Source organism: Oenanthe melanoleuca, chromosome 2 (assembly GCF_029582105.1).
Source record: "Oenanthe melanoleuca isolate GR-GAL-2019-014 chromosome 2, OMel1.0, whole genome shotgun sequence".
NCBI classification, from domain to species: Eukaryota; Metazoa; Chordata; class Aves; order Passeriformes; family Muscicapidae; genus Oenanthe; species Oenanthe melanoleuca.
Window position 1 is genome coordinate 122,066,043 of NC_079335.1, and position 27,086 is coordinate 122,093,128.

Below are 27,086 nucleotides of genomic sequence, written 5' to 3' on the forward strand. Positions count from 1 at the left end.
TAATATCAGGACTGAGGCCATTCCAGTAATTGTTTTGGATGGAGAGCATAGGAGGAGTCCTTGACTGAGCTCATTTTCAGCAGGTTAACCTTTTATTTGCTGGTCTGTCATCTAATTGCATTTTTGTTACATGACCTGTAGTTATGGTGTCTCTACAATATAACTGTCAAGTTTGTATATTACAAAATTACTTTGATCTTTACTAAATAACTAAGAGGCAGTGTGATGGAGACAGACATACTCCTGGAAATTGGAGCTTCCAGATTTCTGTTGCTACCAATCTCTGCTGTTTGGTGTTTGTAGTTGGAGAGCTATAGTTTTAATAAACTATCAGTCTGATCAGCTACATGCTGGAAAAAATTTATTTTTCTTTTCTTTTTAACCTTTGTTAATTTAGCATCAGGTATAGTTGGGTTAATAGCTAAAGGGCTTGTAACTGTTACCTTCAGTAATACTTAGTGCTACTTGTTTTATTACCACTGTGAACAGAGTGGATGGATGTGAGCTAAGTACCTGTTTGAAGTGGGAGTGGTTCCACAAGGATGTTCAATTTACCTTAAAATGTGCTTCTTAATGTAGTGAAACATAGTTCTCCTTTTAAATTAAAGGCACATCTGAAATGTGAATTTCACAAAACTCAATATTTTTTTCAATGATTTCAAAATTTTAATTTACACTTTAATTTTTATGAATTGAGTGATTTAAATATGTCTCTTTTTGGGTTTAAAATTATTTAATTGTATGATAATGATAAGTATTACTTAGGTACAAGTTACACTTCTGGTACTGCAGTTCACATATTCTAATTTGCTCCGGTATGAATTTATGTGTCTATTAATGTTGAAATTTAGAAATGGTGTTTCCACTGAAGCATCTCAAACCCTGTGCAGCTTTTACAAAAGTTTACTGCTAAGATAAGATCACTATTTGGAAAAACAAAGACAAAAATAAGGTAACAGTGCAATGTGTCAAACGTGATCTTAAACTTCAGTTGTTTCATTTAGCATTTTATCTCTAGAGTAGAAATTACTTTAGACCCATTACTATAATAGGTTTCATCAATCAGTCACTTGTAACATTGCTTTTTCTCAGGTAACTACAAAGATAAATACCTATTTACCTTTTTTATTCTCTTTTCTGTGTGTTTGGTGTTGTTTTGTTGTTGTTGTTTTGCTTTGTTTTGTTCTAGTGTTAGTTAATTGTTTCAAATACAGGAAAAAAAAAAATCATGGAGAGTTTCAAATGGGTAGGAGAGCAATAGATTGGCCTGAACCTGGAGAGTGGGAAAGTGAACAATGGAGGCATGTTTTCATTAGATTAGAAATATTATTCTTTGGAACTCAAGGTGCAAATTATCCTGTGCCATAATGTTCTTTTCAAACACACGAGATAAAATTTGCATATCTAAATTGGATCAGCTTGAATGGGTTTCCCTGCTGTCTCACCCCCTCAGCTACAGTCTTTCTGAAATGGCCTGCAGGTGGATCCAAACAGTAATTTTTAAGTCTATTTTTAAGAGCATCTTTGAAATATTTTTTCTTTTAGTTTTCTATTGATTTCTTGCACTGAACATCAGCAAAATTTCTCCTATGTCTCATCTGAGTATAATCTACATAATAATTAGAGGTTTAAATTTAAACTGGCTTTAAGAATAACAATTTAAACTGGATCAATAAAATCACAATTGTTTAATATTGCTAAAATAATAACTTTCCCTTTCTCTTTCCTTGCTCCCTTTAATCTCAGAAGTAGTGTAATATTTTATTATCAATGTGACCAATTTTGCCATCCAGGAGAAGACCCTGCAAACAACCTTTGTTCTACAATGCTGATCTATTCTTCTGTTTTGTAAGGGTAGACTCACTGCTACTGTACTGATAAAGATTTCTGTTCTCCTTTTCCATAAACTCTCACAACTTTGGTAATATTTTATTACATTAATCAGGATGGAAGTGTATCTATTATTTTCACCTCCACTAGGGGAGACCTCATCATGGTCTGCAGCACTCTTATGAGGGAAAGTGGAGGGGCAGGTACTGATCTCTTCTCTCTGGTGGCAAGACCCAAGGGAATAACAGGATGCTGTGAAAGGGAGTTCTTAAGCTGGATATTAGAAAAAGGTTCTTATCTGAGAGGGGTGAGCACTGTATCAGGCTCCCCAGGAAAGTACCAAGCCTGGCAGAGCCCAAGAAGCTTTCAGGTAATGCTCTTATGAACATGGTGTAATTTTTGGACAGGAGTTGGACTCAGTGCTCATTGTGGGTCCCTTCAAACTCCAAATATTCTATGATTCTAATATTCTAACTAATTTCATCCAGCTGCTCAATTTATTTTGTGTTCATTTGGTAGTATGACTTCTTCTGACTTATCAAGGAGAAATAGCAAAAGAAAAAAATTAACTTCTGTGGACAACAGTGCTACAGCTCAAAGGAAATATTTTATTTCCTGTAAAATAGTTATAAAGTTTTAAGGGTAATATTTTTACAGCGTCTCTCTGATGTATGTAAAAAAAAAATAAATTGTAGCACAGTCTTAGGCTTTGATGGTTTCTGTACCAAGGAATGGATGACCTAAAGCTTATGCCCGTTCATCTATGTTTTACTAGCTGTGCCAAAATCTTGATGTAAGAATAAGGACTATGTTGTGAAGATGGTCCTTGGCCCCTGTTAAAAGAACAAATAGAAGCAGAAAAGGTTTGACATCAACAGAGCTTCTCCAGAGCCTCTGTCCAAGGTGCTGAGGGTCAGTGCTCGTCTCAGCACTGTGGGACAGAACCTTCTGTACAGGGGCTGGCTCAGGTGGGTGAGCCGTGCTTACTTGCCACCATTGTGCTTTCTCAAGGTTAAATTCTGGGTAGGTTTGTGGTTAAGAGGCATTTGGTTTAGCTTTAGGTTGGAGTTTTGAAATTTTGTTTCTATCTTTGTTGTTGCTGTTGTTTTTTTTATCTTTTAGTTTTGTTCTTAAACTTTTTACCTGGTCTATGTAGAATGCTGGGGTGTTATAGAAAAATCACATTTGGTTTGGCGGTTTTATGTACAGGTGGCTAAATCTCAACATTATCAACTCTCTCAGTTTATCTACTGGCCCTAGTTCACTTTGGTGTTTCTGTACATAGGAGGTCTGAAGATTCTATTCAGTTCTATAAGTAGTTATCATTTATGTATTGTTGGAGTTTGTTTCTCTCATTTTTGCCCAAGTAATTTGAAACTTTGTGAGAATAGGCTAGGATTAGTGCTGTGTCCTGTGATGATGATACCCATATATTAGTCAGAGAAAAAACCCACTCTAGTTACTGCTTCTGGATGCAACATTATCATTGCATGGTTTTTTGTTTTTTTTTTTTTTTTTGAAGATCACAGTAACTGCCTTCTCCCATCTGAGTAATATTCGAGGAGGTGTGATTGGCCTAAACACCAATGACTATGTCAAACTCATGGAGCCTACACTGATACCACCACAGTAAGAGATTAATGATACTACTTCTGTAAAAACATCAAGAGATTGATGATACTACTTCTGCAGAAACACCTTGGCTATCATTGGTGCTGGGAATAAGAAATAAGAGATATTCCAGTGGTTGTTCTTGGACTGTAGGATTAGTTATCTTGCTTTAGGCTTTTTAAGGAATACAATAAGGTCTAAATGTTACTTCTGGCACGGGGAACAAAAAATAAGAGCGCTTGGGAAGAAGATTCTGACTGTGTTGTGATGGGGAAAGGAGGAGTTGAACTCCAGACTGTAGTTCTGAGAATAAACTGAGCAGAACAATATTTTTGAATATTGTAGCTGTTTGACTTCATTTATATACCCACATATGTTAACATAATGCATTCACCAAATGCCATCATAGTTTAGCAATCTGTAAGGAAATTGTAATGAATTGGTAAATTGTAATGGATTTCCTTGCTGTTGTCTCTCTGGTTAATCCTTAGTCTTAAATTGCATTTGCTGTTTGTAATCCAATGTGTTTCCATAGAGCAGACATAACACTTGTGCTGAGTGTCATTTATCATCTTTTAGTTCTTAGTGTTTGCTAGCAGATAGAACATGGATTATTAGTTCATTAGGGAAAATTAGGGTACAGAAAAGTTAATTAATAATGAAAGAGTTGTTTCTGTGTAAGGCAAGAAATACCTTCAAAGTTTTCTAAAAATCTTTGTTAAAAAATGGCGTGTGTGCTTTGCAAAGAAATCATTTGTTCTGCCATGGTGAAGCTAATTATTCTCAGCATACACTAGCTATGTCAAATTGCAAAAAGAACATCAGACTCTGTATGTTGTAGGAATTAAAACACCATCAGTTGAGTTAATGAAGAGCATACAATGAATATGATCTCATTTTTGCAATGCAGTTTAAGTGAAAGCTTTTTAAAGAATTGTTGCAAAAATCATAATTTAGGGGGGAAAGAAACAATAAAGCAAATGTTTGCTATCTGTTTTAATTACTTTCTGCTTAGAGGTATGCATTAGGTTTATTTATTGTTTGATTTCAAATTATTTCTCTTAAATGGTTTAAGAATACAGTGGCTAATGATCCATTCTGAAATCAAATGAATAGTCTTCTTATTCCATTATACAAAGCAAAAAAACTTCATTTTTGATTGTTTCATTGTAATATCATGTGAAGATCACAACTTGAAATTATAGATTAACATAAGCATGGGAACCTGAAACAGAATATGAAACACAGAAGAGAAAAGGAATCAGTGCATTTTTTTTTTTTATGGGAAAAAATGAGAGTGGATTTCTGAATTATGTACCAACCGAGAATGTAGTGAAAATGCCATCCCCTATTAATATTTCAATTCTTTTTCTTTCTGTAGAATTCCTTACAAAGACAGCACTATGACAATCTCCCTGTAATAGATCTCCTTGAAAACTTTAAATATTTGGTGGAAAGAAGATATTTTTTCCTGACCAAAGATAATAGCAATTTTCATCTTGCATACATATAAGAGAGACTGGAAGATTTTATTTCACCCTCTTCAACAAAGATTCAAAGTGTGGGGCTCTTCCCTGTGTCAAAACTATGTATGTACTTAGAAAACTTTGGATATGAAGTCAGAAGCCTGAACTCTTAACAGAAGGAAGAAAAAATCCTTAGTATACTTCACCAGTCCCTTCAGATATGAAAATTAAGTGTTGAGAGCTTAGAGGGACTCTAAGCTCTGTCAAACTGGGACTGCCAAACTGCTTACCTACAAATCAAGGATATTTTTTTCTCAGAGACCCTGCAATCAAATAACTCAATATAGCTACGTTTTCTATTTTAAAAAATCTTGATTCACAAGGTTGGAAATCAAGCATTTTGTTGACTGTCAGTAAACCAGTTATTGACAGAGAGGGGATTTAGTGTAGGCATATGCATGTTTAAAGTGTTTGACATAATGGAGCTCTTTCCTGAATCTTGCCAGTATATTACTTTGCTATGGCAACCCTGTAGCTTTACAGGAGATGGATTTATTGAATTGCACCCCCCTTCAGATTTGGTGAGGTACAATGTCTCCAGCTATTCTGTGAGTTTCAGTATTTAAGATGTATTCAAAGACCATAAGATATTTAACTTCCTTTAGATAAGACCACGTGCAATAATCAGATTTGGGCAAATTTCTGCATAATGTTATGGCTTTGCTTGTATGGTTTTGCTCTGTAGAAAGTAGAAAAGACTAAAATGATCTGAGGATTTAACATTCCATTATCCTCCAAGGTTTCCAAAGCAGATTGCTTATAATGGTTTTCTAACAGCTTTTGGAGGAATCAGATTATATTTTTTATTTTCTTCATATTTCTTCATGTGAAAGTCTGAATTATTTGTTTTTGGAGTTGATAAAGAAAAAGACTAAGTAGTAATATACTAGAAATAGGTTTTTTACATATTAAAGGATTGAAAATATCTCTAAGTCAATCTGTCTGATGGAGACATTAATATTAAGCATATGTAGAAGTATCTGCAGGAGGTGGGTGGAGGTGGACCTGGTGGTGAGAGTATTTCTGCAACATTGCAAAAATTGCTATTTTCCTTTCAAGTGTGTGGGATGTCTCAGAAAAGTAACTTTGTACTTAGGCACTGATTTATCAGCCAGACAACTGAAACTGTGTGTTGTGTGTTGTATCTGTATTTACATATGGGAGCTAAGAGAATTTAAGCTGACATAAATTGTGTTAGTGTCTAGTATTTAAATAATTACTATGAAAGCATAATAACTTTTTTTCCCCTATTGATACATCTGTTTTTATGTGAAGTTTGACTTTCACTTTATACATAATGTATCTTTTTTTTTTTTATTTTTTTTTTTCAGTGGTAAATCATGTCTATCTATTTACCTGAACTTGGGTTGCTCTTTTACCTGAACTCAGCATCATTCAAACATTGCCATTGTGATTTCAAAGTCCTGCTTCAAATTTTTAATGCTCTCCACCCTACTTTATCTGTGTAAATTAAATTTCCTTGTCCCAGGGAATGGATGGTAAGAACTGAACTGCATGGTGATCTAGAGACAATTGCTGTGCAGGTTTCTATAATATTTTAATGATAGTTCAGTCACTGGGAATCTCCTCCACATAATTTCTTTCTTCAGTGGGCAGTATATCAAATGAAGCTGTCTTCTATTCTGCAGAGAGTGTATGGATGCAACTGTCAGTTCTTTACACCAAGCTTAGTTTTGAGTCTCACAGGGAAAACCTGTGGAAGTACCAGAGCTCACTCTAACAGTTAATTGGAAAGCATTTAATCCTGTTTTCAGATACATAAATATAATAATGATTGGAGATAACTTGCTATATTGTCTTTTGTCATCACAGGGAAAAGCAAGGGTGCCAATTTTATGAATGTTTTTCCCATCCTGAAAGTGTCATATCAACTTAAGCTTGGTTTGATCCTTTTTAATGAGGCTTTTGTTGTAATGCTAATGCTGATAACTTAGGATACATTTTTCACCAGCACACAGAATGTTTTAAAAGCATCATGATGTATATGTAGAAAATTCAATTATATGTGGTTGTGATACCAGGTGTCTTGGTGCACAGGTTTGGCTTTTTTACTTGCTTTATTTTGCCATAGAAATATTGCTGCAATGAAATGGAGGTGAGGATGGTGTTCAGGAGCCGAGGAGGAAGAAAAGGCAGCTCTTAGGAGAATGGGAGGTTTTGTTAACACAGCTCAGCATTTTGCAGTCTGTGTGTTTTGAAATTATAACTTGCTTTGATTAATATTAATTTAGAGTTTGCTAACTTTGTGGCCTTCCTTATTTAGATTTACTTTTTTCATTGTAGTTTGCTCCAGAGTTGACTTTGGTGAGTGACCTATAATGTTCAATAATGAGATTGATCAGTAGGAACAGATTTGCCTCCCATCTCCCAGTTAAAGCAGCTACTATATAATGGAAGTATGACAGATGGGACAGGCTTGTGAAGTTTTACATAGTATTGCAGAGGGAAAGCTTTATTTTGAGATACTATCTTTAGGGCTGTAATTTTAATCATGACCTACAATTCTGCAAAGTATTATTATTAATGATAAAATGGGGTTCTATCTTAGGGTTTATTTAGTTAGCAAATCCTAATTGAACCTTATTATTAGTTTAGAATGGTTTAAGTCTCACCTCAACTCACCCTGAGCCTGAAAGGTGTGAGATACATTAATCAGTTTACTGAAGTTATCCTCTTGTTCATTGATCTGCTGAAGCCAGAACAAAACACACAGATGTACTTTTGGCCAGCTAAATTAGGACTCTTAACAAGTTAGCAAGTTATTAAAAGCTATTTCCACCTATCTTGTGTTTGTCACTACTACTGAGTCTGGAAACCACTGAATGTATTGGTTAAGTTAAAAATAGCTGCACCAACGAAACAACTCACTAAAGAACTCAGCCTTGTTTAGTTTTCTTATTAATTAGTATTACCTAACTAATTTGAGAATTGATAACAGAATGTTTGAGTGATTTATGACCTTAAAAAGAAGACCAACATTTCCCTCCTTGAAAATGGAAATTGGCTTGTCAGACATTTAGATGAAAAATGATCAATCAATAGGATTTTAATAAGGAAAAGGTTTAAAATTGACTGAAGGTGGCTTTTGTTTAAGGTGATTTGGTATGTGCATATTACTAAGCTCTCCCTGGAGAGGATTTTCAAAGTCAATAATAGGCACTGATTTTCTTTGTTTATTTCATTGTCTTTTTGTTCCCCTTGCCAGGGATTTCAGTACTTACCTCTCCATTGTGTCTTTGAAATCTCCCCAATTGCTCTTCAGATCCTGTGAATAATTTTACTTATTTGCATTTAAAGCTATGAGTTTTAACCACTTTTTTTCTCCAGTCAGCCTGTTGTCTAGATAAACATTTATTTTCAGCCTAAGTTCATATTAGACGTGGGGGCTTGCTGTTCCCATTGATTTTAGGAAAACAAATTTCAAAAATACATGCATACATTGAAGGAATACAGTTGACTTGGAAAGATCATTAAAATCCTGTATTTTGGTTACATCTTGGAAAATCTAGGATAATGGGCTTGGAGTTAAAAATTAAATGGCACTTATGGTCAATGGGTTTGGTTTGTTTTCTCCATTACTGACGTCCCTGTTGGGTTTTCTGAAACTGATGTAACTAAAGTTAGATTAAAAAGGCTCCATTCTCTGTGCAGTCTTATTCACATACCTATACAAAGTTTAAATCCATGACTAATGCATTAAAAGAGTAAACAGTATATAGCACACCCACACAAACTCTAGTTGTCACTTGCAGGTTCTTTTTCCTCCGATTAGGATTCTTATACTGATTTCATCCTGCTTTCTTGGCTCTTCCTGTCACTGTTTCCAAACTTTCTATCCTGAGATAGGTGACTTAGAGGCCACCATTATGTTCCACTTTTGTAGCCAATCTTATTTTGTTTCCCCTCTGTAAGCAAACTGGTATCACAATTACAGAGGACGTTCTAGTTTGTGCAGACTTCTCTTTGGAAGTTGTGATGGGAAGAGCATACTGATCATTCCCAGCACAAAAAAACTTAGAGTTTTTTTCCTCAAAACAGGGGTTGCCAAAAGCTTTTAAGTGAAAAATCACCATTTTCCTCATGCATTTTTTTGCCCTTTTTTATGAAGGTGGAGAAAGTCATTGAGACAGTTTGATCTTAGCCAGTTCTCATCTTTGGATAGGATCTTCTTCACATGGTTGGCATTGAAGCCAGTGAAATCTGGGCAGAAAAGACAATGTTCATTCACAGTTTAAAGCCAGAAAGTAAAATTAGGCAGTTTAATCTGACCTTCTTCAGTTCTTGGACCATCACATTTCACTCATATTGATCTATTTAGCCCAATAGCCCTTGGTTACATTGCTAACACTTTTCTTGGAAAACAAAAATGGTAAAAACACTTTTTCATCATGTATCTTGGTCCAAAGCTGGATGCCCTCATTGATAAATTAATTGATTTCTTAATTGAATTCTTCTAGCTTGATATTCCAGTTCTAGACATACTTCCTGGCTGTACCTCAATGTGCTGTCCTTACAAAGAATACTTACTTTCTGTGAATATTTAATGCCAAGGATGTTGATTTTGTTGCCTACAGTTCTTTGTTTTTTTTTTCAATTAAAGAACCCACCCTATACCAATGAAAGAATGAGTAGGAAAATGTCTAGCTATTAAATAAATATTAAAAAACCCACCTTTCTTTCCCCAGTATAATGAAACAATAAAAATAAAACCTTAAAAAAGATAAATCAGGCCAAGAATTGCTATCTTACCTTAATAAAAGCAAAGCATTTATAAAATCAGAACTAGGTGGCAAGATATTTCTAATTACTCATGTACATAGAATCCTCATTAATTTTTCAAAAATAACTTTTTATTAGCAATCATTACTACTTTTTTATAGAAATCAGGAAACACTGAAGAGTTTAAATGTACATTATTAATATATTCCTGTCACCTTGTACATACAATGCTTTCTTACTTCAGTGCAGCTTACCCATATAACTCTTAATGTTCATTATTTGTTCTCTAAATCCATGATATAAATGAATTAAACAAATTTAACAGACAGGCATCATGATCTAATATTTGCAAAAACAGTTATTCTGGGAAAACCATAAATAATTGTATGGTTTGATGACTTGTATGAAAGATGCTAGGTTGGTTTCGTTTGTTTGTTTTAAAAATTGAAACTTTACAGAGGATGTGGCATAAAAACCTTGAAAGGGCAAAATCAAGGCCTCTTACCTGCTATAAAAGAAAAAGAGGAATTCACAATAGTGTAAATCCATAATAGTGTGTTATGACATGGTCGAGTGTGACACCTAGAGGCCATATGTTTAGGATTCCTAAAGAATAACTTCAGCTGCAAGTTTTGCACAGCACTTGTAATTTTGGACTTAAAGACTGGAGCAGCCATATTTTGAAAAACTAACATATTTTTTCTTTTTCAGCCTTGTCATGTTTAGTATATTTTTGTGGGCTCCCTAAGGTCTCTACCATTGATATGAAGAAAAATAAGAGACTGTTTCTGAATCTGGTAAAGAGTTCTAGATGCTGTGCAGCAAAGAGTAGAAGAGCCTTGTGCAGTTTATTCCAACCTGAAGCACTCAATATCTAACAAAACTCTTGCAGGTCCCATCTGAAGAGAATTATCACAATACACTTGCAACCTTAGTAGAAAATCTTCATGAAAGTCAGGCTCCCACAAAATGTAGAACAAGAATTTTTGGTCCATGAGTTTGTCAGGGAATGAAGCGAACAAAAGCTTCTTTTAACTGTTGTGTGAATTATTTTGATCATGGATATTACAAAGAAACGTACATGTAAGGGAACACACTTCACCTTCTTAACTTCTCTAGAAGTTAGTGGGGCCACAATATCACTACATCCCATGAAATGAATATATCCAAGGGCATCCTACCCCATATGGCAACAGAATCAGATGTTCAGCATGTTACAGATTTAGAATTCTTTTCAGAAATGTTTGGTACTCTATTATCCAGTGGGCATTGGCTATAGTAAACTCTTTATAACCATAGAGCTAAATGAATAGGAGATGGGTGACTTAGTTGTTTTTGGCAATATTTGTAATTTTTATACCTAGGAGAGAGAGAGAGATCAGTCAAAACTAGTACAGTTCAGATGAAGAGAATTTTGACTTTTCTACACAAGAAATAAAACATTTTTCCCTCTTTAGAATTTGGGCTATTCTAGTAATTATTCTGTAGATTTAGTCTATTATTCATGCAGCAGAGATGGTTTAGTGATGTACAGTTAGAGTTTGTAAAACATCTTCTATAGATCTACAAAAATTAACTGAAACTTCTCTAAAGGTTTCTGGCTTGACCAGTCTGAAATTGAAGGCAGATGGAAGTGATGCTGATCACTGCTCTTTGTTGTGTATTGCTTACTCTAGCAACAAATGTGCCTTTTATATTTAGTAGTCTTTGCATGCTCTTTGGCCTTACTATATGTAGAAATACAACATCATCAGGATATAAAGTAATGTGATCCTGAAGCTTTTATTCATGGCTTTTCATAAAGAGAAGGGTGTTAGCATGGGACTTCCTGGCAGCAAAGGAATACTACCAGCTTGATTCTGTATTGAAATATCTATCTTACCATTTCTGTTTCCAAAAAATAAAAGGTCTTACATCTTACTTTGTCATCCTTTAACTCTTTAATGCTAGGAAATATGAACAAAGTTATTCCAATATTTCATGACTAACACTTTGTCATTTTCATAAAGGTCTTTGAAGTTAGTAATACTTTTTGCATAAAAATTAAAAGGTGCTAAGTTGCCAATGATTTGTGTGAGTATTTTACAGACTTCTTGTAGCTGTTGTGCCTCAAATAAAATAATAGGATTATTTAGTTTGGAAAGGATCTTTAAGATCATGGAGTTCAGCCACTGACCTATCTCTGCCAAGTCCACCACTGAACCATATCCCCAGGTGCCACCTTTACATCTAAATAAATAATTGTATCTCTTGAGGCTTGCATGTTTGTGCTATAAGGGGCAACTATGACACTATTAAGTTTGTGATATGAATGCTAATGTCAATTGTAGTTTATTTCTATGCTTTGTCTAGAGCCTCCTTCTCAGAAATACTTAGTCAGTTATTTGGGAATGTCTAAGCCATAAACAACTGATAAATTATGATTGTTAAGCATACATTAGAAGAATGCCAGTGGGCTGGAAACAGAGGTTGTGTTATTAACTGGAGGGAGGTCCCATATTCATGTAGCATCAGACTGGGATGGAAATGGCTAACATCATTCCCAGGAAGGCATGCTGACAGCAAATGGAACTTAAAATCAGGGTATATTCCCTCTTGTTTGAGCAGTCCAGCTCCTGCAGTTAGGTTGGTGTGGTAGGTGTTGGTGTTTGGGTCTTCAGGCACCAGCCTGGTCTTTGGCCTGGGGAACCACTTTGGCCTTTCCCTGTACTGAGTGATAGATGAATGTATGTACAGCATCAGTGTCTGAGTGTGTCCCAAAACCAGCTCTTCAGAATTCCTTATTTTTTGTTTTCCAGACACACAAATACTTTTGCATAATAAATATTCCTTCCATTTTGTCTCTGTGACCTATTTCTGAATGGTTTTAATTCATTGTATCTTCTGACCAAAAAAAGAAAAGTGGAATTATTCTTTTGTAGTTCTTTGATTCTGTGACCAAAAAAAGGGTGAAACCATAAAAAGCAGTGTGAATATATTTTACTTTGATAATCTATATTTTAGTGGTTTTGAAGTATGCAGTCCTGTAGTTACATAAGTATAATAAAATATTTGAGTATTTGTGTACGTGTGCTTACCCTCTCTTGTGATGCTGCTTTGTTCTGCTGTCAAAACCCACTTTGATTCATTGTGCCAACTACATGGATGATCTGTTCCCTGATGATGTTTCCAGATGATCTGAGTCACGTACAAAATATTCTCAGAGGCATTCCTTATACATTCATTAACAATTCTAGGTAGAATCCATTGTGTTTAATACCTCTGAAAAGGGTGCCTTTTCCCCTAGTCTCTCTATAAACTTGAGTTTTCCTCTGGTGCATAGCTTTGGCTAAAAAGCCAACATTTTACTCTTAGTTTTTCAAAGAAGTATATAAGCTACATATGTTTTAAGTATACAAGTCAATACAGCTATTGTCAGAGATTTCCTGAGATTCTTAAAACTTTTTTAAGCCTTTAGATTCTTAATCCTATTTTTCATAAATTGTGAACCTGGCATTAATTTTATTATGTTGAATATTCTCAAGTCCCACTACACAGTCTGTTAAATAATGTGTGTGTGATTAACTTAACCACAGATGTGGCTTTAAAATTGATGTAAATCAATGAACTCAGAAAACATTTTGGTTTAAATCAGTGTTCTCTCTAGTTCAAAGCAAAGGCTGAATGGAAAACCATGCTTTCTAAAGTGAATACAGCATGATGTAGAAGTGAATAGAATGTATCTCCTGAAGTGCTTTTAGCTGAGGGTCCAAGTTCTGGATCAGGACGCTATAAATTTGTTAAGATCATGGTATTCTATGTATCCCTTATCAACCTATAATCTCCTGATTGTTGCCTGTTTTTCAACAGCTGAGGAACAGTAATCCACACTTGCTTATCTCTCTTAATCACAGCCTCATGGTGCTATAGCTCCCTGAGCCTTTAATTCCCTCTTAGAGGCGTAACAGAGTGGAAAGTAAACAAAGACGAATTTGCAACCTTCAACATTGCTAATTTGCTCTGATGTCAGAATATTTAAACAGGCAAGGACTTGGGAATTATTTGATCACAACTGATTTTAATCTAATGCATGTGAAAAGGCTGAGTCTGGGAAGGTTGTGCAAAATGACAGGCGTCCCAAGAGAGGTTGACTGAAGGTTTCTTCTTTAAACAACAATAGCTCCATCATTTTTCAGCTCTGGGTCATGTGCTCTTACTGTGTATTTTTGTTTGCATTTTTAATGTAACTTTCTAAACATTATATTGGTTTTCTTGAAAAATCCTCATTTGCTTCCCAGTTTATAGGTGTCAGAAGCCCAATCTTTTGGTTATAGAGTCTGTTCCCTGCATAGAGGGTGGGAGAGATAAAGATCCCTGTTTAAAAAGCTTTGTCTCTCTCCACGTTTTTGTACCATCTTGACAGCCTAATGTATCCTGCATACTTTCATATGTAAAATGATTGATAACTTGCTCTTCAAATTATTTTAAATTACACAGTTGACGTTTATGCATGTATATATGTGTACATACTTGCTGGACAAGAAAGGATGTTATCTTGTGTTATATTTTATATATACACACTTCATCTACCACAGAGGTGATAGGCTTACACATACATACACATTATTATACACACATATTCATCTATCCTCATAGCAGATAGCTATATGCCATTACCTCAAACAGATTTGATAAATATATGCAAGACAAGGTATTTTTTCTACATGTTCTTTAATTTCCCTTCATAAGGTCTTAATTGTCTGTTTAGTGCATGTGTAATCACTTATTGTTTTATTGTTTACAAAATGGTTAATGCAGCGTACACAGTATTATCAGGACAAATGTCTGATGCTCTCTTAATTGTTATATATCGTTCTGTTTATATCTGTTCTGGTCGAATGACTTGTGTTTCTGAAGCACGTCTGATGATGATTTCTTTTCTTCTTAGCTTGTATCATTCGGGATGTTCCGGGAGAGACAGGCTGGGAAGCCAGCCTTTCGCAGTCACTCTGCGCGGAGATTACAGCGCCGGGCTATTTGTGTTTCTCCTCATCCCTGTTTCTCTGTCTCTCGCTCTCTCCAGCTGGTGTAAATGACTGCTGCTGCCTCCCAGAGCAAGATAACCTGCTCAGTCAGCTGGAGCCCCCTGCGGACAGCTGTCTCGCTTTGAGCTGATGGAACACTGCTGGCGGCGCTGAATGAGGAGCGCGGAGCGGCGCCCGAGCCGGCGCGGGGAGCGGCCGCAGCCGCAGCGAGCGAGGACTCTATTGTTCCCCGGTGCCAAGCAGCTTCTCCTGCTCCAGTGCCATGCACAGCAGCGGGAGAGAGGTCTCCGGCCCCTTCCTCCCCGCGGAGAAATGGTGAAGCGGGGCGGGTGGCTGCGGGAAGGTTTGGCGGCGGCGCTGCGGGGATTCGGGGCCGGAGGGATGGGGCTGAGCGCGGGGAGCGCCGCTCGCTGCCCCGCTCCGGGGGATGCTGCGCTGCCCGCCCGGAGCCTGCCCGCCCTGCCAGCCCTGCCTGCCCTGCCTGCCCTGCCGCTGCTGGCTCTGCTGCTGCTGCTGCTGGCGAGCCGGGACGCCCGTGCGCAAAGTGAATCCCAAACTTCCTCCGTCTATTTGTGGAAGACTGGTAAGTCGGGGTGCTGCGGTAACGCGGCAGAAGTGTACTGAGTTTTTGTTGTAACAGCCTTCCTGTGTGCTTTGTGTGTGTGGACAGAGAAAGTTAATCTAAATAACTAATGTTTACCGGCAGGATTATAGGGGGAAAATAGGTCATCTTACAGGATTCTACCATCTAGGCAAATACTGCAATTAAAAAACTCCACATTTGTGAGTCCGTGGCTCTGTTATTGGGATGTCTTTCATATTTTCTGTGTCTTTTGAGGTTTTTCATTTTGTTTAGCAGCTCTGCACCTGTACATGAAGGTCAGAGCATTAGTGCCCATCCACAATAAGAAGGAACAATTCTTACAATTAGAGTCAGTGTTGTTAAAAGTGCTCTAAACATACTGAATTTTCACAAAGAAAGATGTGATTCAGCACACCTAATCTTTGTGTCCTGTGCTGACATGTAATATATTCAGTGTGGTAATTGATGGGGAGTTGGGTTTGTTAAATTTAGGTTTATTCCACGGTATATAGGACACGTGAAAGCTAATGATGGATTAGGTGAAATAATCCAAGTGATGCCAGATCTCATAACCAAAGAGCCAAAGGCAAATAGGCTGTGTGGATTCAGCACCACAGTAGATGGATAATTTCCCCTACTTTGATCCTAATGAGTTACGTGTCTGTTTTAAAGATTGCATAGTCATAACAGTGTTTCAACCTTAACTCTGCATTAAAAATCAGTGGGGAGTTTTCCTGTGTCTATTAATATATTGCATTAATTCAGGACTTGAGCAGTGATGAATATGTGCATTTTAGTTGCCTTGATACAGTTTTAGTTCCTATGTAAGTAGAATCAAATTGTTGTTTAGGAAATTTAAGAATTTCTGACTGGGAAATATTTCACATTGTCTTTGGCAGTTAGCTTCCTTTCCTGTATGTTGCCAGGAATAAAACAATCCAAAAAGTAGTAGATTTGTTTAAAAAGTGATTTTTCATTAAGGATAATACAATAATAAGAGAGATTGAAAATTTATCATTTGTCTGAAAAACAACTTTGAGAAGACAGTCTGTTTCCTGGATGGAGGGACACAGCCTTCTGCCAAGAGGCAGATCAATTTACAATTACAGTGATATCCTGAATTTTTTAAGAGACTCCATCTATCCAGCAGCTCAGAGAAGAGATTAAAAGGAAATTCATTTAAACAAGAAGACAAGCTTTCCAATAACACTAGAAAGAGAAATCTGAAGAAGGGAGAATCCTTTGCAACTTTCACATCTGACTGCAAGATGGGTTACACAGTGACCTTTTTTCCTTTTAAATCATTGACAGATTAAAAACAGTTTATAGTTCCATTACAGATCTGTAAATGTTCAACACACACTTAAAGAGATTATATGAGTGCATAGGCTTATGCAAAGGCACAGTAATAATATAACATTTCCATAAAGCATTTCACATTTACCCCAAGTTGCTAGGCATCAGCAGAATAAACTCTCCAGCATTTTATTATGTCTCCATTTAACAGTGCAATGGATGGTATCTAAGAATTTTAAAATAGTAACATTGTTTGAGGATAATAATAATTCTAGAGAACTACTACTTAAGAACAGGTGCAGTCAGTTTGCTATGGACTTAACTCCACTTTGCACATAGTACACGTGCTCTGAGGTCATGTCAGTTTAACCAGCAGGAAGGAAACTCTTGGCTTTTGAGTTATCCTCCTTTCTTCCTTCCTTCCTGGCAAAGACTGCTCTTAAGAAACTTTTGTGTAGAGCAGGTATGATCCAATTACTTTGCCTGATGAAGAGCTAGTTCTTTCCTTCATCTTTCCTTCTGTGACCTCTCTCGTCTGTTTTGCTTACAATAAGAAATATTGCAGCCATAACACCAGTGATGAGATGGGAAACATGATGAAAAACACGTAATCAAAAACAAGAGTGGCTCTTTTCAGATGATGAATGACAAGATGCAGTGAATAAGACACTGCATCTGTGTTTGGCTCCAAATTAAATTTTTGAGCTCTTCTTCTTGGCTGTGTGTTGAAATCTTTTGTTTTCTCCCCCTCCAGTTGTGGGAGGATCTAGAATGTGAAGTGGAAGAATTGCTGGTCAGTGGTCTGAAGTGACATGTGGTATGAGATGTACAGAGTTCAGCTAAGGTACCAGAGAGAAAAACAAAACTGAACAGTAGTGAGCTCATGCACTTCAGATGATATTTTCCTTCTTCTGTGAATGAGAGAGGTCAGAGGAATGTGTGGCTGAGTCTTTGTCAAGGCAATCAGCTTGATTATATGCCTTTTGGGACCTCTTATGTCCATTTTTTGAGAACCATGCTACTTTTGTATTGAATTTAGTCTGTCATCAGCTTTGTAAGTGCTGCTCATGACTTGCATCTGTCTTGTTTTTATTTCTAAAGGTTTTAGAAATAATGTCCTGGTGTATGCTACTCTGTGTCTTCTATACTGCTTTACTGCATTTTGTTTTCTTAAGGATGCCCTTGACAATAATCTGCAATGATTATGAGGTTTGAGTTAAGGCCTCCTTTGTTTTATGGAATAGTAATTTCCTTTTTTTTTTTTGTTTGATTGTTTGTTTTGTTTATGGGGTCTGAAGGGGTGTTTTGTTTTGTTGGAAAGAGGGGAGGAGTGTTCTAATTCAAATTTCAAGTGTTTGCTTTCATTCTATAAAAAGCTCTCAGGGGACATGATTTCCTGTTTACTACCATCCTCCTGTCTACTACCATAAAAATCTGAGGTTATTGCAATATTCACTTTAACCATTTGGAGGTTTAGCTAGCTTTCTTTCAATATATACAATGTTGTGAATAATCTGTTTTGAGCAGGGAGGTTGAGCTAAAAGTTATCTCCAGATAGAAGGTCCCCTTTAATCTCCACCCATCCTGTGATAGGGGTGCCATCACTGAGTCATTTTTACTTCTCCAGCTGAAACTGCTTTGACTTTTGGCTTTTGTTACTTTTTTTCATGTCTTGAGAGAATGGGTATTTGGTGTTCTGGTGCGTTTAATGGACCTTCAGAGTTTTGAATGGCATTTAAATGAGCATAGTTGATTGTAGCTACAAGTGATTAAACTAGGTTTCTCACCAAACTTTCTCATTCCATCCTGTGCAGACCTGGTGCATGCATTTTATTCAGTTTCAAGTACACAGCTGGTTCCTTTTGTGTGGTCTCTGGGAAAGCCATCTTGGTGCTTTAACACAAAATAAAGCAAAGTGATGAAACACAAACATCAGTGATGATTCCAGAGTTTAGTCATGGTGTGTGTCTGGTTGATGATCTGAGCTAGACAACAGCAGCTTTCAGCAACTCTTGGAAGAGAAGTTGTGGCACTGAGGCCTGGTTATTATATTGGTGTGAGGCTGACACACACTGCCAAGCACTGAGCTATTTATGTTGAAAAGATGTTTAACGACACATTTTGTTCAAGAGTAGTTTCCTTTCTCTGATTTAACTGATTTCATTTCCAATGAGCAGTTGTTTGCTTCAGGTCCCACACTACTACACTGAACTTCTGTGAGCTTCTTACATGCCTCTGTTATTCTTCCTTAACTTTTATGATTTGCTTAAAATTTTGCTGGATCTTACTGAATTTAATCTGAAGGAGAGTTGTCAGGAATAGAGCTAGGCTCTTCTCAGTGTTGCCAAGCAATAAAAGGAGAGGCAATGGGCAGAAACTGATGCACAGGGAGTTCCATCTGAATATGAGAAGGAATTTCTTTACTGTGCAGGTGACTGAGCACTGGAACAGATTTACCTGAGAGGTTGGGGAGTCTCTATCACTGGAGATATTCAAGAACTGTCTGGATGCAATCCTGCCTCTGTGCTCTGGGATGACCCTGCTTAGGCAGGGAGGTTGGACCAGATGACCCACTGTGGTCCCTTCCAACCTGACCCAGTCTGTGATTTTCATATTCAAAGACACCTTATAATCTGGTGATACCATGGGCTAAGATATTGATGTATCTGTAGGTTTTGCAGTGACCAGTGTGATGACTGCTGATTCCTAAACACAGACACCCATGAAGTTTTCACTTTTTTCACTTTACATGAATATGCACACTTTTCTTAGTCTGTCATTTCATCATGCAGACATATTTCCCATTCCTTTATACAACTGACTAAGCATAGATGTTTTTGTTCCATCAGATTCTACCCTCTACTTCATATTTTTTGTTAAATGAATTCACTTGCTGATCTGTGATGTGCTGTTAGTATTGGGTGTAATGACTGCCTACAGTTACTAAGATATATATACAGATATAATATATATATTATATGTTGATTAATTACTGAAGAATGCACAAAATCAGCAAGGTTCAATCACATTAAAATCACATCTTCCAACAGCTTGAAGTAGTGCACATTACAACTTTGAAGTAGAAGATGAAGCATTGGATTAATACCTCTGGAACAAAAAGTCATAAGAAAAAATCCAGGAGGTGCTGCATTTTTCATTATTGTCTGTTTTAAAGACTTGATCAGATCTCAGAGAGTACAGATAGGTGTATCTCTACAGAATTATTTGAGATATCTGCAATTGATGATACCAAAGCTTGGTCTTTCATATAACAATTGCAGTTGGACATTTTCCCTTCTTTTTAACAAGGGTAGAACTTGAAATAGGCTTTCTGTGAGTAACAGTGCTGTTTTAAAAATTGAAGTGGAAAGAGAAAGAAGTCGTTATTTCCCGAAGAGAACAATTAAGTATCTCTGTTTTCCTGCTTATGTTGTGTCTCCTAGGAGAGAATTGGTCCTTAGATGAAAACGTGCTCAGCCTTTGATGCAGTAAAGAACCAGAGGAAAGGAATAATATGTGTGTAGGCAGCATAGAGAAGATCATAGGTACTTTTGGGGTAGTGGAAGCCAGGAGGGGAAACAGTGGGCCAGGTGGTTTCCACAGGGGCTAGAAGAGTGTTGCAAACTCTGCAGGAAAGAGCTCTTAATCACTTTCTGGTCTTTCTCAGGGAACAGCATCTCTATGTGATTTATCCCTGTTCCATTGCCTTGGCAAGAGGGCTACACAAGGACCTCCTGGCTACAGAGCCTATAAACAAATGTTTTCTGTTTCAAGGTGTTACTTTGGGATCTTGACTGATATGAACTTGGGTCTCAATACTCCTCTGATTTTCAACCTCTCCGTTTCCTACACACACAACATCTGTACCATTGCATCCCTGTCAGGATTGACATTCTAATGGCCAAATCTATTTTAAAAATAGTTCGTGGAATTTTCAACAGTTCTGAAATTCCTCTTCTAACTTCTTTGGTGCCTAAAACCCTGAATAAAAATCACTAAAATCACTGAATAAAAAGTATTTATTTTCCCTATGTATGACCCTAGGACTGTCCTGTTTTCCCTGCACTGAGTGTTCCTAACTCATATTAATGCCTGAGGAGGACAGAAGTCCTTCCTAGGACTGGCAACCCAGCAGGCATTTCAAAATGTACCTAAATACACACTGACAGGAATTATCAGAAGGCAAGAGGGAGAGAGGAAAAATTACCTAACCAAACCTTTGATTAAAGCACTTAGCTCTCAAGGGCTGTGTCTTTTTTTTTTTTTTTTTGTTGGAGCTGTTTCATTACATAGGTGAAATCCCCCCATTTGTTTCAATATTTATTTTCTTTTTGTTGTTATTGTTGTTTGTTTGTTTGTTTTGTTTGGTTTGGTTTGGTTTTTTTTTAAACCTGAGTAAAGACTTCTTGCAGTAATTGCACCTTGAGACTAGAGACAGATAAGCCTGTGTCAGTAACTGGGAAACTCCTGATTTTAAAGAGATTATGAAGAAATGATCTGAAGAGGAGGATTAGATGCTAGGGAAAATGCTAAATGAGAAAAAGATGTTTTATCTTGGGGCCTAACTGTCAGGAAGGGCATTCACATATGATGATGAAAGAGGGCAGTGAGGACCTCTTCAAGGGAAAATAGAGCCCTGGTTATGGCATGGTGAACTTCAATGGCACCTGCACATCCTTGAGGAGAGAGGTCTGTCAAGATTTTAAACTGCCACTGATTGTAAAAGGTGTTTTTGGGGATTCATCTTTTTGATTCTCTGGTCTTCAGTCAACAGAATAAGATAAAAGGAATGTTAATAAAAACTGTATTTCATCACCATTCAAATATTAAAAATTATTCAAGCAAAATCGGCTAAGGAAAAATTACTGCTAAATACAAATGATCCTCCAGGATAGAATGTGATTAAGTGTTGGTTACACATACACTTCATGAATTAATATTAATTAGAATTTATCACTTTTATTGCATTCTGCTGTGTGCATCTAAGCAACCATACTCTTTGCTGTCATCTCCCAATTTAATCTGACTTTTATGTAGTCAAATGGGGCTTATCTATCTGGGTCTTGAATAAGGACATATTCATTTTCATTAGGCATGTTCATCCCTGTTGCTCTTTGCCCTCATTTATAAAATATCCTTTCAGATATTTTATTCAAAAGAAATTTTGCAAAGCATGTCTTAAGTCTTTGATTAATGCAAAAAGACTTGTAGTGCAGCCTGGCAACAGAATATTTGGCAGAGATGCAGAAAAGGGTTGCTTTAAGGAAATTATTTATAAATGTTGTTTAGTATTCTGTCCCTATTTAACAAAATCAAAGTAAATATTTAAATGTTTGGATAAAAATACTGTGCTGTGAAATTCTTTTTCTTATGCAGCTACTTTGCCATATTTGAAGCAGGAAAATAGAAGAAAAGTGTGGCTGATATTATAAACCTCTAGTTAAGATAAACAAGTACTATATGCTAGGGTAATGGTTCATTTCACTTGGAGGATGGCATTTTGAAGCTGTCAGAAAAGTTAAAAATGGTTAGTTGGTAATGTTGTACTGGTAGCAGAGGATGCCTGGATTGTTTTTAGCAAGTGCCCTGAAGTGCTTATGCTAACTGGATCAGCTCAATCCCTCAGCTCATAGGAATGCTGGAATAGGAGAATGCCTCAAAAGCTGTGGGTTTTATTCTGCAGGTTGGGATCCAGTGTAGAATTGATTCAGGTTTTTTAATACCTTATAGACCAGGGTTTAACTTTACAGTTCCCTGTTTTGTTTGATGTCATTTTTTTATCCTGAATGTCCACTGGGTTCTTTGGATAACAGAAGTGTGTGTCTTTTGACACAATAACTCTAAATTTAACAGAAAGCCCAATTCCCATAATATAAAATATAGCATTATTAAAGACAAATAAGAATCAATATTTTGAGTTAATTTTTTTTTTATGGTATAAATTAAATTGTACATTAAATTTTGTGCGTAAGTAATTTCTGGGGTAAAGGACAATGCATATGTTTATCCTGTTTATTGAAGTTTATGTCCTGGATTCACATGACATTTTTCTGTTTCTTCTGCTCTTCTGTGGTCTGTTCAAAAACAAGTCCTCTCTTTGTAACAGGGCAGAAAGACCCTTTTTCTGGATGCATGTCCAGTTAAGATCTCTGTTTCTCTTTCATAGACCAGTAAAACTGGAAAAAGTGGTGGGTTCCTTAGGTGGGTAGAGATATGCTAAAATTCCCAGTAACAGAAGTTTAAGATCTGGTGGGTTTGTGTAGCACCTCAGAAAAGGCAATGGGCTGACAACTTATAGTGGGAGGCAGCAGTAGCATTGACTTGGGTTCTATTTCTGGATTCTTCTTCCTTCTTATGTCTGTTCCTGTCTAGCAAGGCAGAAAAAATATATGGAGTTACTAAAGGAATGGAAGAATTAGAGAGAACCATGTAGAGAAATCCTAAAACTTCATATTATTGAGTGAAAGGTTTCAAAATAATTGCAATGAAAATAACTATATTATATAGATATTGAAACGTAGTCGAATGAAAGTTAATGCAAACAGTTTTGTTACTGCTAACACAAATTATTCTCCCCTAGGAAATCCCATTGCTTACCATTTCCATATGAATGCTGTACAGTGCTAAACTTATCAGTGTCTGGGATTTCAAACAAAATCCAACAGCCATTTATTGTAGCAATCAGCATATTCTCAGCATTAATTAGCGCTGTGATTTTTGGTGCAGCTGACATTGCTCAAAGTCATCAGTAGACCACAATAGCTGAAGGTTTTAAAAATTGCTTTCTGTACTTTGTGAGCACTGCCAGGATTGTTTTGGGGGTTTCATGTCTGTGATGTAGAGAAGGAAAATCTGGTGTGTTTGCATGGATTCAGGGAAGAGTGTTATTAGATGCAGACCTTATTGAGTGGCTCAAGCGGAGGTTTCTTGTGTGATCCCTTGTGAATGATGTGGCTAGAAAGCAAGCTTTCAAATGTCCAAATACCAGTAAGAGATTTCCATGGGTATTTTAAGGGGGAAAGGGGCTGTTTGGCCATTCCTTGCAGTCTGGATTATATAAAGTGAGTTTGAGGGTATTAATTGGAGAGGGTTTCTGATGTAATGAGGCAAACATTTTTAAGATTGATGACATCTGCTAATCTAATGAGAAATTTCTTAATGAGAGACATGATTACTTTCTACCTCCTGTATTATGCGAAATGAAATGTTTTTATTAGTGAACAATAGTATCACTCTCCTTATGTCTGCTGGGTAATAGCTATTTTACCACTGAGCCATTAGAGAAGTAGAGAATAGAACAGAGAGAGATTGTTTTATAATGACTTGTGTTTGTACAATGCCTAGCACAACTGAATTGTCTTCATTTGCTGGTGTTGCTATGTTCCACAGCTTTATACAAAACAACATAATTGAGACTTCTTAAAGATGCTGTTTACAAAGATACAAAAATAATTTGTTAACATTCTAAAGGAGCATCCAAATTACGTCAAGTGCCAAAAGTAGTTCAAATAGCTGATATCAAGGTGCCATGATAGTGAATTTTGGAGGAGAGAATTGTTTTCATGGGAAAATAGCTCTATGAAAAACCTTGGAAAGCAGATTCTCTGTGTGATAGTTCTAAAATGCATTGTTGGGAGAAGAGGAATATTTGTAAAAGTTACTTAGGGTTTCTGCATTCACACATGTAACACTCATCCCTTCTTCTTGAAAGTAGCAAAATTCTTGTTTGAATTTTATATGAATGTGCTTAATTATCCTAAAAGATCACTTGTGTTGTGTAAAATTTTGCTTGTTTTGCAGTGTTCTACTGGTGTTTTAAACAAGTATACATAGTAAGGAATTTTTTGCTTGATTTAATTTTCTTGTGGTTTTTGGTCAAAATAATTCCTGAATTACAGGAAGAGGGTGGAGCAAGAAGGGAAAAAAACATTAAGGTAGTCATAAGACTGTTAAATCCTGCAATAGAGAACATAAAGCTTATTTGCAAAAATTGCATTGTAAGCTAGTGAAGAGGCTCCAGCCTCTTGTATCCAGTCTCAGCTCTGCACATGGTTTGCAGTAGTGGTGCTGGGAATCTGCTCGTCTGTAAAGTGACATTTACATGAATATAGTTTTCTGTAGCTCAGTGCAAAAACAAAACAGAAGAAAATTTGAGTCATGAGATTTCTGGTACAGTTGTGTGCCAAGGTACCAGTGCTTTAGCACACTCCTTGTACATTGCATTGCATATGCAAGCAAAAATGGATGTAGTGCAGAAGACCAGGACAATTGAGAGAAAGGAGGAAAAAGTTAACATGAGTGGAGAATTCAAACATGAAAAGCACTGAGCAAACAACTAGCAGGTTTGTTTTTTTCCCCTGTTGAAATCAAATATTTAAAATAGATTGTGAGGTTGAAAAACTGAGGGGGCAAATTCCTGTATGAACAGATATGGACTTTTTAAACTAACATGACTTTCTATTGAATCAGTCTGGAAGCTATTTTTGTGCCATATATGAATGTGCATGCTTGCACATGTGATATGTATGTGATGGTCTGGAGGCACTGTTGAACAATGCTGGATGGGTCCAATGGAACTACTTTAAAAAAATAAATAATAGATTATCTAAGTAATCTTCTTCCTGAACAGTGGCACAGCTTGAGTTAGTGGTCATATCTAATAAGAAGTGCATTTTTCTATACCCTTAATTCCTTTTTAGAAATTCCACCTTCATGGCTGCTGAGCTTGCTGTTTTTAAGAGGCATACCTTGAAGGCTGTCATTGAAACGTCTTTTTTTTTTTTTTTTGATTTTTTTTTTTTTTGCTTATTTGTTTATTTTTGTAATCCTAAATGAAGTTCACAGTCAGCATTGCTTTTTAGATGACAGCATTGGCAAGACTGACTTGTTCCTGTAAGATGTGCTTGGTGCCATGCAGGAGATAATGAAAGGAAAAGGAGGAACAGTGATAAAGTGACCGAGCATGCAAGGAAGATTTGTAGTCTTTAACTTGACATGGATGGATGACTCATGGCTCTCCATATTTCAACTTGATGTATGAATGTCAACACCTTGGGAGTAGTTTGGGTACCTGAACCATAAAGCCAGGAAATTCAGGTCATTTTCTGTGGTGTGCTTCATATCTTTGTAGGGAGCTGCAGGAATGTTACTCTCTGTGCTGAGTTCTCTGAAACTTCATGAAATGCATTTCGTGACATTTGTATAGGTGATTTGTATATTTACTAGTGATAAGCACTTTATTTTCTTCCCCTCTGTGTTAAATATACTTTAAAAGCTTTATGGAGGACATCAAGATGATAACTTTATGTACTGATTATAATTGAGTCTTGGTTCTTTTGTCACAGTACAGATTTGAGTTATTCTGCCAGGTAGACTGCCAATTACATGTGATGGAAGTAACTTTAAAATTGTGTTTTTTCTATAACTATAGTACAACTTGGTTTTTGAGATAGTATTGCTTTTGTCTTTTTCTTATCTTAACTCTGCAAGAAGTTAATTTTATTGCTCTGAGGGTGTGACGTGGTGAATGCCTTCTCTTGAAATCACTGAATTTTCTAGATTACATGCTTCATAGTTTCTTCTGAACAGTGTACTGCTTAGTTTCTCTCTTAACAGGAAAGTAATAGCCTTTAGGGTCAGGGTCCACAGAAGCCAAAATTGGGTAGTAAAGACTTTATTTTTTGGATGCAGAAGTAGGTATTTAAAATAGGTGTATTTTGCTGAAGACTCACATATAAAAGGAAGCTGATGATTAGAAATGGAGTGACAATTCAGTGAACTAAAAATTACTGCCATGATTGCAGAAAAGAGTCTCTTTAAATAACAATCTGTTGCTTACATAATGTCTTCATCACTCTCATTTAAGAAATAGGTTTGCTCATATTGATAAGAGTTTTTTTTTTGAGACTAGAAAGAGACAAGCCAGTGAACCTGAGTCTCAGAGGAAATGACATATTTTTACTGTTCACATATAATGCTATTATTTGGTGTAAGCCATTTTAAGAAAGATGGTAGGTAATTTGGTTATGAAGTAGCTTATGTGTCTTTTACAAAGGTTGTGTATGTGCCTTGTGAACTAGCAGGTTTAATAAATTAAAGGCACTCCTCAGTATATAAGCCTATGTCTTTTTAAGTATGTTGTTTCTGGACAGTAACACATGGCTATCCAGAAAGTTGTTTATTATTATTTATTATTGTTAATTATTCTGTGTATGGAATACAATCTGTATATATAATCCCATGAAAATCACAACTAGTATCACAACTAGAGGCAGGTTTTTATTAACAAAATATGGGTTCAAGGAGAAGTTGAGATAAAGAAAAGGTGCAATTTAATTAAAGAGAAAATGTTAGAAGGAAGAGTAAAGAATTAGTTTTCAGAATTGTCATGCCTATATTAGTTGATAATGCAATTCTGTGTTGCAATTTCTCTTCCCTTTAGGACAGACATTCCTCCCATTTTATGCAAATGTTACC

At 36.4% G+C, this 27,086-nt stretch overlaps 1 protein-coding gene across 1 annotated transcript in view; it reads left to right on the forward strand.

Annotated features, from left to right (window-relative positions):
• THSD7A (thrombospondin type 1 domain containing 7A) overlaps window positions 1–27,086 on the forward strand; it is a 254,711-nt gene that overhangs the window by 57,395 nt on the left and 170,230 nt on the right. The window contains exon 3 of the mRNA XM_056484539.1: window positions 14,770–15,314. Within this exon, the coding sequence (XP_056340514.1) occupies window positions 14,885–15,314 (430 nt within the window). The 5' untranslated portion in view covers window positions 14,770–14,884. The remainder of the gene's footprint in view (window positions 1–14,769; window positions 15,315–27,086) is intronic.